We start from the raw sequence: 16,111 nt of genomic DNA on the forward strand, positions 1-16,111 counted from the left end.
TCAGGCAAAGAAATTTGTTTGTGAAAAATGCACCACTTACTCAAGAGGAAGTCTTAAAATCAGCAAAGACTGTCAAAAATGGTGGTGAGAAGAAGCAGAGAGGAGAGAGGGGAGCACGCGCACGCACGCACGCACGCACGCTCGCTCGCACACACACACACAAGCAAACGCGCGTAGTACATCCTTCAACCTATAAAAAGCCCATTTTACAGGGAATACATTTAGCTTTTTCATAAAAGCCATTTTTTCTGTGGCAAAACGTGCGCTACCAAGGCATGTTAAGATGGAAGGTTATTCAGATGCAAAGCCTACGCTGTCTGGGCTAAAAATGGCTTGCATTTACAGATCCTGTCACGACATAAATCAGGAATAAATTATAACAATAAATATACTTATTGTGCTAGCTTTATCAGTGTTGGGATGCAATTTTTTTGCCTATGTTTGCATTCCAGTATTGAGGCCACTATATTCCATCCATAACATGAGGTATTATTTGGGAGAGTTCAAGGCTATTCGGCCGGAACGAGTCTGAGTTTCTGTCTGCAGGACAAAGAGGACAGGATGACAGGTGGAGAGTTTTACAGCCAAAACATCCGTCTTAGTATGAGCACGGGGCCGTCAGCATGAGAACAAAAAACATTGGATTGACAAAACTTGATAAGAGTGACGGCAGAGCCGTATGCAAAAGCCAATACAGTAGAGTTTAAAATCAAATGAAATATGACTAGTCTCAGGATTGTATGGTTGTTTTTTGGAACTTAAAAATGGTGCCTAGGTTTTGAGAAATCCAATAGAGAAAATCCTGCCTCTAAGCCAGATCAATGGAGGTCAAAGGCATTTACTTTCAGGTTCATTATAAGTTACAGTACTTTAGGAAAGTCTCCTCCCCAAAATGAATCCATACCATTTTTTAAAAGATGGATGTAGTCATCTAAATCAAATATATACTTTTTTTAAATAATAAAAAAATAACAATAACAGAGGACACATTATCCAGTCCAGATTGTTAATGATTGATGGTGTCTCCTAATTAGGCTATAGATTTAGAGAAGGAAATGCATTGTGTTTTATATCTGCCGGGAGCTGCCTTGTAACAGAAGGGATTTTCCAACAAAAAAAAATAAATTCACAGACGAATGTATTGTATGCAAAACGTAAGACAAATTAAACCAAATAGTTACATGAGGCAGAAAATGGGGTTCGGGATGTGGGTGAAGTGACCCTATGTCTGAAGCAAGTCAGAATAATATTGCTAATTGAAATGTAAAGTGAGTATTACAGTGTGCTATGTGCACTCTGGGCTCAGCTGCAGAGTTCACACAGAGCCGACACTGTAATGGGCTTTAACACAGCTCTCTGCCCGTCTCATCGTCATAACACTCCCTGTCTCGCGGGCGCACAGAAAACCCATGGGTTGACTGAGGGAGAAGGGAGAAAAACAAATGGCATTAAGCATGTGTCGGGACTGCTGAAAGATTTTTACATTACTGATGCAGTGGCCATAAATTAAATGCCTGCAGAGCACACTTATTTGAAAATCCTGAGGGGTAAAATGGAATTACCGGCGATGATCTGTCTCCCTGCTCTGTGCATCGGTCCTTTAAAGGGTAGGGTAATAGGTTTTTGGGTGAGGGCAAGGGCAGACGTGTGCGTACATTTCATAGAGGCATTATATTCCTCAGGTATCACGGGGTAAGCTGGTGGGGTGAATGACCATACATTGCCTGACTATTTGAGGCTGAGCAGTGGAGGGGAACTGGTAAAATATAGAAGCAGGTGCTTTCGGATTCTTGTAAAAACTGAGAATGTGATGTAGAATTTACAATTGATATGTTTAAGTGTGGTTATTGAGTCTCATGCTGTCACATGGAGTCTTTTCTGCTAGAAGGTCCTGGTGAAGAAATGCAGCAAAATGTAACATCCATTTTACTTACTTACTTATTTATATTGCGTTGCTATTACATGCTGCTAAATTTCAGCTGTTTGCCAAAAAGACCTTGATTTTGTAAGTTAGTCATAGGTTGTGTGTGTGTGTGTGTATGAGTGCAGGGTAGGTCAGGGAGAAAAAGTATGATGTGCACTCCCTCACCCTCTAGTTCTACCTTCTCTCTGACTAATGGCAGCCTGCCTGGATAACACACAAAACCATGTCCTTGCATTGTACGTGCACACACACACACACACACACACACACACACGCAAGACAAGCACGCATGCAGTAAAACTTCAAGTAAAGGACATTTATACACACACACACATTTTTCCAGCATGCACACACACACACACACACACACACACACACACACGGGTGGTTTACAGCAGGCTGACAGGGCCTCTGAACTGCAGTGAATGCCTCCTGAATGAAAAGGGTGGGGGACAGTGGGTTCAGAACATATAAAGAGATGAAGTCTCTGTCTCTCAATGTCTCTCTTACATGACCTCATAAAAATGTGGACAGCAGCCAGCCACGAGCAGCATCAGCATAACTCTAGCTGCACTGAAAAAAGTGACCTGAGTGGCTCATGAGAAGCTGTGTCTCAATGACAGATGGGCTCTTTGCTTCTCTCTGACCACGCTCGCTCTGCCCCCCTCACAGCGATGGGCAAAATGCTCCTCTTTGCTTCTGTTCCCCCTGAAAACTCTTTAGTGGCTCTTATGCTTTGGTTGTGCTACACCTCTGGTCCTCTCCTGTCAACTCTTCACCGCTGTCCCCTTCTGCAACAACTTTCATTTCCATAGAAGTCAAGGGACCACACGCTTTTTTTAAAATCAACAACCATTGCTGTTGATGGTGCAGTGTGGTGAAAAGTCTTCTTCCGAAATGACATCATTAGAACAAAGTTATCAGTTACTGTTCGGTGTGAATAATTTGTATTTCAGACATAAACTGATGAAAAACGACGAGTGTCACGTTAATAAAACCAAATGGTTTTATAATTAATTAAGCAATTAATGAGAATTTGCTCAATTAAACTGTCAAATTTAACAAGGAGGATCAGACTGTGTAAGCAGCAGCGGGCATGAGAATGAGCTTCATGAAATTCAGACCACTCCCTCTGGGAGCACCGGAGTCTTTTAAGGACCCCTGTCTTCGCACATAAGCGATCTGGCTGCAGTACGTCCCGGGTAAGAGGCAGCGACGAGACAATCTGATAGACAGGTTCACCAGCATTGGGGCTTCAGTTAAACCCAAAGTCACTTTAGTCTCTCAGGAAGCTTCTCTGCCATTGTCAAAGTCAAAGGAGGCCTGAGTGTCTCATTTTCATTCACAGGGTGTTAGGAGTGTTGCTGTCATGGAGATGAGTGATCCTAGTACAGACGTGGCTCTGTGGCTTTTCTATCACTGTTCTCGCTCTCTCTGGTCGTCGTCACTCCATCCCCATTCAGGAGGAACAAGTGTATCAGTGGTGAGAGAACAGGCCACAGCCGATAAGCAGGTTTGTGATGAGCATGCCGTGGAGGCAGCGCGGCGCGGGCAAAGTGGCAAACTTCCCTTAAGGCGTTCCAGCGACTGTCTTTTTTTTCTTTGTATTTGCACAAGCCATGCAAGTGAGAACAAAAAAAACAAAACAACACACACTCATGCACACAAACAGCAAGGCGGCAAAACAACTATGGGTCCCGGGGACTCTCAATCAAGCCGAAAACACCTGCAAGGATTTGAAGTAAGGATGAGGACATTAGGGACTTATGGCATTTCCTCCACGGCAGATAAAGAAACACAAACTTGCACTATCAGACTTAACTGTCACGCTCACACATGTGCACAGACGTCCAGAGACACTAAAAGGGTCTCCGCCTGACACACACACGCGCACACACACTTTTCTTCAGACGGGCACCCAAGAAAACAAAACAGCCCTTAAAGACAAATAAAAAAATAGGGGATGAAGGGAAGAAATATAGGGGAATTACTTGGATCCATATTAAATAAATACATTAGTGAAGGGTGGTGTTAACCTGGGAAAGTGGTGGTTCATTAGGTTGTCTTACTGCGCTTTTGTTTTGTCCTTTGTTAATGACTCTCAAAATGTCTTATTAAACTAACCAGGGTGTATTAGCATATGAAAAGGTTGCTTTGCAGCGAAAAACTCACAAAATAGCAACAGAAAAATAGAGTAGCTTGGGAGACAAAAATCCCTCTGCCCACAGAAGACAGCGTGGCTTTGGTAAATTACCACCCAAAGTGTGGAATGCATGATTCTTTTGTTTTGGCCCTTTGGTGAGTTTTAAAACATCCCCAGTCATGGAACATTTTCACTGCTCATTAAAATGGAAATGTGGTTAAATTGCCCTACATGGGGAGGAAAGGTAATGACGAAGGTTGACCTTTTTTCTCCAGTTTCAAATACATTCATTTGAGTGGGAAGGAAGAAGGAATGGCTGCTGGCCCTGTGTTAGGAACCAAAGTCTTCACACACCTGCAAGAGAGAGAGGGGAAGGGAAAGAAAAAAAAGAAAAGAAAACGACACAAATGCGCCCTATGAAAAGAACAGACTGGATCAACAGCTGGTGGGAGGGGAAGCGAAGGCAAACCTTTTCACCAGGTCCTTGAAATACAAGCTGCAGGAAGCTAGAACATTTTGGTGGACTTCAAACTCTTTGCCTTCAACAATAATTTTCAGGTCTGTAAACTCTTTCTCTCTGCGCTGTTGGTTCAACTCCTTCAACATCTCTGTAGAACAAGAAAAAGAAACAGACAATGCCACATTTGGGTTTAGAATACATGTTCCTCAACAACAGCATGACAACAAACAGAACAGAATGTTACAGAGAAAAAAAAAAGGGCAGGTTAAAGAAGAACACAACCTCGCTGGCCAGTCACAGAAACAGTGTCCGTTACATGATAGACAAGAAGTGACATGCACAGATAGGAGTGAACATTTTTGGTCAAGCTTTTATGCAAATGTGTAGCAGAAAACTCTCTTCCCACAGGTCACAAAAACCCTGTTCAATCAGTTTAACTGCTTTAAATGCGTTTTTACCAGTGGGATTATGTTTAATTGGCTTAGGCTGCGATCAGCATCAGTGTGAATGTCAGACCCAGGTGAACACGCTCGTTTCTTCTTTGTCTGCTGTATCCTTGCAGGAATCCTTTCTTTTCAACACTCAATATTATTTATTTCATAAATCAGATCATCTAATGCTTACTATGTTTTATATATATATATATATATATATATATATATATATATATATATATATATATATATATATATATATAAAGTAAAAGATATAATATAGTGATTTGTTTTTAGTGCCGCCTTCTTCCTACTCATTTTGTCTCTGGTGCATCTATGACATTTCAATTCCCACACAGGTGACGCAGGGGTGAAAAAAACAACAACACAGACCAATCACTAGCAGTGGGGTTGGTGTTAATTGCCTTTTTTTTTTAGCATCTTCACCCACGTTTAAAAATCCCAGGTACGCCTGTTAAGTTTAGTGTGAAAGGGCCTGTATTAAGAAAAAGAAATTTGACTTGTGTCAATTGAAACTGAGGCATTAGAAGTGGAAGGAAAATCGTGGGCTGAAACCAGAGACACCGTCAATGCATTATTCATAATAAAATAGAACATTTCGGCTCCTCACTAATGCCCTAGTCATCATTGAGTTGACCTTCAAATGTGCTCAAAGAGAAAACAACTTCTTATCCCCAAATCTCTCCCCTCTCTCTCTCTCTCTCTCTCTCTCTCTCTCTCTTTCTCAGAAAACTAAACCACCCACCCTCGTCTCCCTCGCTGGAAACAAAACTACAGTAACGGGGACAAAACACAATCTGAGAAAACATGCTTGGAGTAAACCACTGTGCTGCTGAAGGTCATAGTACACAGTGTTGTGGTATAATCTGGTGCAGTCACACCGTTAAGGCCTGGCCTTACTGTAGCGCTGGGTCGGAGGGCCTTGTTTTGATGTGTCATAATGAGGCACCATGATGGGATGCTGAGAGAGAAAACCAGCGGGACACTCGCAACTTGTTCTACAGCCTTTGGAGTGATAATTAAAACTGTAGCTTTGTTAATCTCTCGAACGACCCACTGCTAAGAGCGCCGCTGAATGAAAGCACATAGATTTAAATGCAGTGGTATGCTACAGACAGAAATGTGTGTCTGCTCTTATTTGGCACAAAGTGTAGTCTGTGATGTAAACCGACGTGATATACAGTATGTGGCCACTACCTTTGCATAAACATGTTTGTCAAAGCTGAGACATTTGTTATCAATAAGGTCACGTGTAACAAGAAAGATGTGCACATGTGCATGGATGGAGACGTGCTCTGCACAGTCCTGATTGTTTTGGCAACGCCCCAGCTGAAATAGGAGGGCTTTTTTCGTTATCGTCTGGAAAAAGGTAAGTCTTCATGCCAGACTAGAAATCAGGGATTTAATTAACCCCGGAATGACACTCGTCCGTCTATTTGCCAAGAATATCTACTCATTTAGCTCCTTCCATTCTCCTGACTGACAGCGGGAGATCCGCGCTGAATGAATTCAGTAACTGAAATTATACAGTATAAAGACTCATGACAAATAAGGTGTAATTCAGACGCGTGCCTTGGTAAAAGCCCGGGTTATCCTTCAGAGTTATTGCATCAAGAATTGAACGGCCAGAGAGAATGACCTGGTTATTAAACACAGTGAATGTGAGTCCCAGTTAAATAATAAAAATAATAATACTAGATTCGACAATACGTCTGCTGTGCTGTATGGTTAGAGCAGGCCATACACACACACACACACACACACACACACATGCAAACACAAAGCTGGAATTTGCCTTTGTCTTTCATCCATCTCCCTGCACTTTCCACATTCCACTCCATTGCTGCTTGTCAGTTGGACCGTGAATAGTGAATACACACACAAGTTTTGCGTTAGCATTAGTGAGACTCGAGTGAGCGATATGGCTCTCACCTCTAATCAGCCACACTGCATACCATCCATTTGACCCAACAATGGAGCAAGTGAGTGGGGCAGACAGAGAACTCCACTTGTCGGCAAACAATGGCCACCTCCCTCAGCGCCATACAGATACACCTGAATGCCTGATGGAAAAGCTAATTATGGCTTCTTGGGTGGATCTGTGAGCGCACTGGAACAACTCATCACCACCAGGGACCATGAAACTGCACATGGCGTCCCCATTCTCGGGGGTTGGGGCGTGAAGAGTGTGAGGCATAGCCATGTTCAACGGCGGCTTTGAAAAGCCCAACATCTCAATACTCGTACAGGACAAAAATTCTTTTGGGGACTGTCAAGTTCTGCGCCACAGAGTCTATATTTGTTTTGGAGTATATCATGGCCTGCAAGCAGTGATAAAATGTGCCAAGGTGGTTCCCTGCCCCTAAGCTGTTCACAATAATAACAACGGAGAGTGCTGGCTCTTCATGATTGGTTGACACATTTTACAGAGGGTATGAACACTGAGCCAACTCTGCTGCTCAGCCTAGTAACTCTACTGTCAGACGTCTCGGAGCGCTATGGCCAATGGGCTCCTTGGGTGAGATTTCCCATAACCAATCAGCATATGCTTCTATGAGGTGTGGTAAGTCAATTACTGATCTATGATTGGTTGTTACAAAAGGGCGACCGAGCACACGGCTGGTTGCCATACATGGCGCCATTTTAAGGTTCTGCATGCAATTTACATGCGTCTCCAGAGAACCACCATTTTGTGTTGGCAAAAAAAAGAAAAGAGAAAAAAAAGTTTCAAATTTCGAGATAAATATTCATGAGTTCGTATTTTCTGTGTTTTTCTGAGTAACTTGCCAACTGGCTTGAACTGCAGGGAAAGACAGATGAAAACAAAAAAGGACACATTGTAGACGTGTGCATTACAGCAACAGGCTTTGTGGGGATTTATTTTGAAGCTTTTAATTTGTTATTTTTTACTGTGAGCGTGTCTGAGATACTTTTCAATACATATAAAATTCCGCCGTAGACACTGGGCTGTGTTTCAACTAAGTTTGTAATCACATAATATTTTAACATCATAATGCACCTGCTTTAGAGGGTTCATCATTTTAAATAAAGACAAAACCACACAATCAAAGTCAAACTAATTTGGTTGTAAATTGACCTTTGAAATCAATGTAATATTTTTTTTTTTACTTTTTCAGCCATGTTTTGACCTTTTTGCTTATATATCTTTTTTTCTATAGCACAACTAGACAAATATTTGTCCACATTCTACACTGCAGCAGAGAGGGCCCTGGCGTGTTCACCTTGGCCTTTTTGTTCCGTTTTAAACTTTCAACAATCAATTTCCAGCAACACTCACAGCTTAATTACTGAGAACAAACCATGCAAGCTGATCAATAATTCAATGTACAACTCTGCCATAATGGGTTTTCTTTTCTGAGACCATGAGACATCAGTAGAATTTTCCGTGCGACTTTCACCTATTTTTCCATTCGAAAAATTACCAATTACTTTGTTGCCTTAAAAGAGAAAATACATTAATTTTTTGACAGTTGACTGAGATAAAATCTTGAAAAATATTTTTAAATCAACAGAAATTCAACAAATTTAAAAACAGATTTTTTTTTATTGTCGGTTTCAGCTTTCTAAATTAACTGTTCCGAAATACAAAAAAATTGTGCTAAATTAAAATCTCAATCAGACAGAATGTTACATTCCATGATGATGAACCTCACCCTTTATCAAAAGGATTAAAACAAAAATACTTTTAATTCAATAACAACATTTAGTTATGGTTTGAAGTGACATGATATTAATTGACTACTTGTTAAGCATAAATGTGCTTTTTCTTTTAATTAAATTTCATTTGGATTCAATTAATTCATTATACAATGACAAAAGGGAATCTGCTTTTGTTATTTTATGGTGTTTAGGGTAGATTCAGATGGGACTGAGGTATTCTGATCAAAATGGGCTTTCTCATACAAGAATACGCATTTGAGAAATTCCTTTTTCAAATATTCCTTTACAACTAAATCATCAGAGTGGGCCAAGACCATGGTTCAAAATAAATGCACACAACACAAGTCTCCCAGTGTTGAGTTCCCCAAAAGTGTCTTTTTCCCTGTGGAAAACACAAGGCCTGAATGTACAGTAAAACACCGATAATGTCAGGAGGATTTATGAGGGTTATTCCCATGTGAAGCGCTACACAGGCACTAAAATATAATTAAAGTTAATAAATTATCCGATGCATAGTGTGGGTTACTTGTGTTTACCACCCATTCGGAAACATCTGCGCAGTATCAGATCTATTTGGAAAAAAAAAAAAGCTTCTTCTGCTGACTTTGATGAGAAATGGTTTCCATGTCTCTAACTGCACACTTAGAAAACACCCACACTCACAGGCAGCGAGATGGTCAAGAGTTCACCATCAACACAAGTTGTTGAATAATGAAATCTCTCTATGCTGCAACCTCAGGTCCCAAGCACAACAGAAGGGAAACAGTTTCAATTTCAGCTCTGAAGCCCAGGAAACTTTCATGTAAAATTCTTGAAATTATAACTTGACTCTCTAATGTGCGTTTTTAAAAATTGATTTTTCTATCGCTGTGCCTCCCACGCTCCGTTACTTAAAAATCAGGGCCATCACACTATGAGACATAAGTTTCAAAAAGGAAATATATTTCTCAATTCTTGGCCCAGTTGCTAAAAAAAAAAAAGGATGTCAAATAAAAGTTAGTGAAATGAATTCATAGACTTATTAAATACATATTAAAGCTGCTTTTGGGAAATATATTGAAAACATGTCTGAATTACAAGACTGACTCTAAATTCATACAATATTCAGAATAAATAAATAAATAATCGTATTTTGATGTAGTAGTTTTCCTGTTAGCTGTTTATTCAACATTTTCTTTCTATCAATTAACAGTCGATAGTTAACAGAATCATCTGTTTTTTTTTTTATTAAATTTAACTGATTAGGATCATCAGACCTCAGTGAAAGACACTCTATTTTTATGCAGCGTTGTTAACATCGTCAACACACACGAAGTGCAACGGAAAACCACACAAAAAGCGAGAATGAAAGCAAACCCCTTTCAAAAGGGCCGTTTCATTGGAGTCATTTTTGTTTAACACCAGCGTCTCCAGCTCTGGACAGTTCATTTTGAAAGCTGCGATGGCTAAATATCACTCTTTGACAGGTGCAAAATGTCAAGAGCACTATCAGGCCACTCATCTCGCTGCCATGTGCTGAACAAATGATGCTTTACTTAGATAAAAGCTAGCACGTGGCGTTACCCAATCTAGCCTGAGTCTTCTTGAAGGCGCAATTACTCGAAACCGTCTCTGAACGTACCTTTAACAATCAGTGCCACATTCATTTCTGGAGACGTCTCAACAGTTAGTGACTACTCCCAGCAAATGCACCTCACGTAAGGCCTCAGAAATCCTTGAGGCCCCTCGAGTCTCGGGCTGCGTGAGAGAGCAGTGGCACCATGAAGCCTCAGAGAATAGTCCATGATGAGGACGCTTTATTTTCAACTCTGCTCAAATCTGCTGAGCTGAGCTGCAGGAGCCTCAGCGATGCTTTCAGCCAGTTTGGACAGAGCAGGGGGGGGGGGACGTGTGCCCCTAAGAGACATTGTCTGGGCCTTTGTTTTCTCCTCCAATAGGCATGTGAGGAAAGACACCCACTTACATGAGGTGAGAAAACATTTAACTACTGTGTTACTAAAAGAGGATGCTAACAAATCCAAACGATGTGGTTAAAATAAAGTTGATTTACTCTTGTATTAACTGGCCTAATCGCTCTGTGCACGCTCCACAGTTCCTGCCGCTGGGCTTTGACCAAGAAAGAAAAGAAGCTAGTACACAGAAGAAGAAAAAGACAATATGGCAAAATCCAGGGAATTGAATTTATGCTCTGCCAGCTTTAAGAAAGAAATATTTTTAAATTCATGGATGGCAGAAAGGCACAGAATGGAGCACCACATTGTACCAACTAGAAGCCAGCTAATGTCGGATTGGTCTTTTCCGTAATAGGTGAACTAGAAAATGTCTACTAACAAGCTGAAGTCAGACACACTTCATTCAATAAATCAATTGTGCTTGTTTACAGAGACCAGGTCAGTAGTCTGGTTAAATGTCGTAGGCGAGCTACATCCAAATATCAACTTGCACAGACTGAGTAGCAAAAGAAAACCAGTGAGTTTCTCTCTCCTGCACTGAACACTCACACATTTACATACACCCCTCTGGTGCAAGAGTCACACAAACACACACACAACACACACACATACACATACAGTACAAGCAGGCAAACAATTGTCACTAGTCGAACAAAGTCAAGGTAAATATAAGCACAGGCTTTAAGGAGGAAGATCATAAACAAAGAGAGCCCTGGGAGCATTTGTTGGCTTGTTGCAACACTATGACAGGATGTCATGCGATGTTCTCTCGTTCTTTGTGTTTGTGTGTCGAGAGGAGGGGAGAAAGTCTCCGGTCTCGCACGGTGCAAAGGCTTCCTCATTATCCAGGCGGGGGGGGGGGTGGGACAATAGGTGACAAGTGGTCAAACACTCTCAAACAGGTTTTATCAAGAGGATACACCTGTGGCTCGCAAACAAGAACTCTGTGATATCCCTTCATTCCTCCAGGCAAAAGAGATGAGAATGAAAATGGCAAAAGCTTCCTTGGATTTTGCTCCCTGTGCCTATGTAACCACACTGCTGGTGTCAACATATTATATTTTGTGTGTATTTCAAAGAGGTGCTAGTATTGTTTTAGTCTGAAAATCAAACGAAATAATAGCATCGATAAATACAATAATAAATTCAGCACAATTTTCTCCATTTCGCCCCAGTGAATGACAAAAATAGAGAGAATATCTTTCTTTTCTCTTTGCAATCAGTGTAGCGTGAGCTTAACCTCCACTCGATGGCACCATGGGAGTAACTCTACCCTAAGAATAACTGGGACATGACTCCTGTTACAAAAAAAAAAAATCCAAAGAAGAAATGCAGGGTTTATTCTCGCTAAAAGCACTTTAATCTACAAAAAACATATCACACCATGATGTCTACATTCACTTCCAATTAAAATGCTCCAAACGAATGTGAGACACTTCAACATCCGTATAATTAACATGACTTTTTAACCAGAAGTAGGTCGTAATTATGGTGTAGAAAGGTAACACCGATTTCGCCAATAGCTGTCACCATGTCAGGTCACATGACAGGAAAGCAAAAAAGGATTAAAAGCAACGCAAGTAACGACGTGGACGTGAAGGCTGTTAAAGAGAGTACTGCGCTGTAAATGTAAGCAGTTTTAAAATAACTCCTTCTTGTACAGGCTAAAGTATAAAGTGTGTCCTCCTCTTACACTTGACCCCGGTTCTCTTAAACCGTGATTAACGTTACCGGTAAAACCTGCGTCTGACCAACTTTCAGTCCAAATGCCAGTGATCATCGAATTTGACAGACGTAAAAAACATCAAAGCCGGTGGCGCCCTATGCCTCTTGCCCCTTTTTTTTTAATAATGACTTACAACTGAATAAAGTGAGCGGGGCAGAAAGATGGACTAATGAGGTGTAATGAACACTGAGTGAACTAATAATTATAAACTAATTAGTTGAATTAACTGCTCCAGTGATAAGCAGCAGTCACTTTTCTGTCCCTTCAGCCACTGGGAGCAGAAAGAGGCGTGGAGTGTGGATGAAAGCGCTCTCATTGGTGCGACGCCGTGCTCTGACAGCCAATCAACCATTACAGTATTCTACACACATGAAAGGGCCCCGTCATACGCCATGATGACAAATAACGATATCACTGCACGTAGTGTGGTTTTAACAATTCTCCATATATTGTCTGTCTCTGTGGGCGACAGATGTGTTTACATTGACATTATTCCATGGCCAAATTGTCCCATAGCAACAGTCACTTCAGCTTTTCTTCATCACTGTGAACAAACTGCGTTTTCAAAACGAAGCAACACAAATCCAACAATTACCAGGAAATCGTCCAAAGCTCTAACAATGATTTGGAAGAGCCGGTTCATTATCACACTGACTGAGTTAGGATTCTAACTCCTTATTTATTTATCTAAACGCTTCCTGGAAATTTATGAGCTTTAAGAGCGCTTCTTAGAAGAGCTGCTTTTAGGAACTTGAGACAAAATGTCCAGTTTATTACTCTGGCCAAGTTTAAGGCTTGAATTTGTGGATTGGCTCTTTTGTCATTGTGCCGAAACGGCAACACGCCTGTGAGGAGTTTATGTCAGATTTTATTTTTCCGTTGTTTTAAACTAAGCAACGTGAACTTTTTCACGTCATTTTCGCTGAGGGGTTAAGTCATTGGTCCGCACCAGATGACACAGTTATACAGCAACAGCACACTCACTGACGCAGGAACACACACACACACAAATGCGGAGCCAAAGCACAGTCACCTACACACAAACACACACACAACTTAAGGCAAGACAATGTCATACGGGAATAATCCTAATAACAATGCCTGGCCTGTGTAGATAACATACTGTATGCTTAGAGGGGAATTGATTAGAACAGAGTGGGTATGTAACACTTCTCCATCTTCCCTTTTAATTAAAGTGCTACGTTGCTGTTTAATGTAAATTACTGCAAGGGCCAGAGTTCTGTCCAACTCATCGTCTCAATGAGTGGAATGAGTCATCTGGACAGCAGTCGTGTGTGTCAGTGTGGATGCATCCTTCCAGTCTGAGTGTGTCACATTTACTCACACGTAAACTGCACATTCAGTGGCGTATCACTTGTGTCCTGACTCACAAGTGCACATCGGGAATAAGACTTGACATTAAGCCATCATCTCCGCGCTCCGTCGTCGTGTAAACAAGTCCCCCTTGACTTTTTATCCAAAGCCTGAATTTTCACCTGAGTGGAAATTTCATCTTCTTGGCAAAGCAATAAACGTTTTAAAAAGCAAAACAAGAGTTATAAATATATTTATGCAAACAGATGGCCTTCTCATACAATGCAGCAGCTCACAGTGACTGAGCAAGGACGCAGGACACAATGTTGTGCTGCATTTTCTTTGGCAGCATAACATTTCGCTATTACAGCGCTGATCCAAAGGTTTTCCATAGCTTGGATATACAACGTTTCCCATTTTAAGGGACAATCTCTGAAACAGCCACTATAAAATGTAAGTAGAAAATGTCAGTGGCTGACAAAGCCGGCGTCGGGTGATTGTGTTTAGGGGCAAAGGATGAAGACTCTGCATTGCTGTTGCTGTGGGCTATAAAATGCAGCAGACCAAACATATCAAATCAACTCAAAAGAACATTTCATTTGAACGACACATTTATTTTAAACATGAATAACTTTATCTATATTTATGTAATTATATATTATTTGTTTATCCGTCCATTGTTTTGCCTGACAGGCTTGTTTCAAGAGGAATACGGCTTTTTCATTTCTTATGTTTTGACCTGTTCCTTATGCATGTTTTTTGTCGTTGCTTTCCTGTTATACGTAAACTACATTTTCCTTCTGTTTATGCACATTCTGCTAGGAATGTTTTACATTCTTGTGTCCTGCTGCCCTTTCCTGCCGTGATGCGTTGTGTTTGACTAGTGGTCCTCCCTTTGTTTCATCCACATTATGTCAGAAATTAAACGGAAACTACCTGTGGAGTGTGACACCACAGGTCACACATCAAGACTATACACACAACAGTAAAAGTCCAAACATGTGGTTGAACTACTCCTAGTGGAAATACACGATACGCTTTAGCATTAAATATTTAAAAAAGTATCTATTGAAAGTACATGCATACCCCCTAAGAATACAAGAATAGATGTCAAGTTGCAATACCTTGCTGAATAAAGGTACATACATACTTCAAATTAAACAAAGTGCTAAGTCCACTTAAGAACTAATTAAAAGTTTAAAGTTACTTTCTCCTCTGCTTCTCTAACTGCAGCCTGAAACCAAAGCCTAAGCCGCGCCAGACGCTCCGCTCCCCTTTCACATTTAGGCACGCACTGATGGCCGAGGACAGATGCCAGGATATGTGTGAGAGAATGTAGATACGCTGCCCAGCATGTCTCACATCCCGCCTGTATTTATTAGTCTACCTTCCTTACATGCTTCATGCCTCCAAATCGACCCAAAACAACAGGAAAATGCAACTAACGACAACAACAAATTCCCATGTCACCAGGGCAGCTTTAGATAAATGTCACACATCCCCCTGAAGACAATATGTGCTTACTGGGTAACTTTGTGAAAGTCACAGCAGCCCAAGCAGAAAGGTTAGCGGTGGGGTTAGGTTGTACGAGGCAGTCTTCTCAGCAGACTGCACACCTGAGATGAGCTCCCAGTCTATGGTGGAGTCAGGCGAGTAATCTTTGCATTTCATCACATTTTTGTCACCGCTTTCTTTCTATTCTGCCTCGCTCTCCGTTTCCATCTGCTGCCATCCTTCTCTCCAGGGACAGAAAACAGTCCATTAGACGGCTGGATTGCCCCACAAATTCTGATTGTGCCCAGCACGCTCCAATGCTGATGTGTGGCTGATGTGCTCTTGTAAAAGTTCTAATCCAAGTTTAACTCTCTCAAACAGTAGTTTTTTCGTGCCGCAGTTCAGCGAGCAGCATTATATATAGAAAACAAAGTGTCGAAGAGAAAGAGAGATAAGGTATGGTGACAATCAACACTATAACTATACGACAAAAACACGCTGCTCACCCTCTCACCCTGTTCTGTTATAATGCAAAGGTAAAAGTGAAGTCTGTTACTTACAGAGTGCACTACCTACAAAGATCTCTTGATTGCAGTTCAGGCCATTATCATTTGTCTTTGTCACAGAGGAATTATATCCAGTATCTTCACATGTCTAGCCTGTTGCTGAATCTGTGGAATAATGAGTTGGCGAGGGGAGCCATTCTTGCTAATGTCTGGTCCTGTCATTAGTATTTATTAGATGCCCCGCATGCATTATCAAACCCATTTAAAAGTTTCTACGTGAAGGAAAAGTTTGACCATGCACTGAGATAAGCGAGCACATTGTGAGCATTAGCAAATTAATGCTGCTGAACAACTTCAGGATTTTTTTTGCTGAGATGTTGTGAAGCATCTGCTGCTGTTTTGGATATCGCGTCACCTTCCTGTTGCAATTATGCCTTCTTATTAGAGAGAAACATT

At 41.1% G+C, this 16,111-nt stretch overlaps 1 protein-coding gene across 3 annotated transcripts in view; it reads right to left on the minus strand.

Annotated features, from left to right (window-relative positions):
• The window catches only part of LOC122783631 (kelch-like protein 29), a 165,830-nt gene that overhangs the window by 36,090 nt on the left and 113,629 nt on the right, over window positions 1-16,111 (minus strand). For all 3 annotated transcript variants that reach the window (XM_044048388.1, XM_044048386.1, XM_044048387.1), the window contains one exon: window positions 4,537-4,675. In XM_044048388.1, the coding sequence (XP_043904323.1) occupies window positions 4,537-4,675 (139 nt within the window). The remainder of the gene's footprint in view (window positions 1-4,536; window positions 4,676-16,111) is intronic.

The sequence above is a fragment of the Solea senegalensis genome, linkage group LG17 (genome assembly GCF_019176455.1).
Source record: "Solea senegalensis isolate Sse05_10M linkage group LG17, IFAPA_SoseM_1, whole genome shotgun sequence".
Taxonomy (NCBI): Eukaryota; Metazoa; Chordata; class Actinopteri; order Pleuronectiformes; family Soleidae; genus Solea; species Solea senegalensis.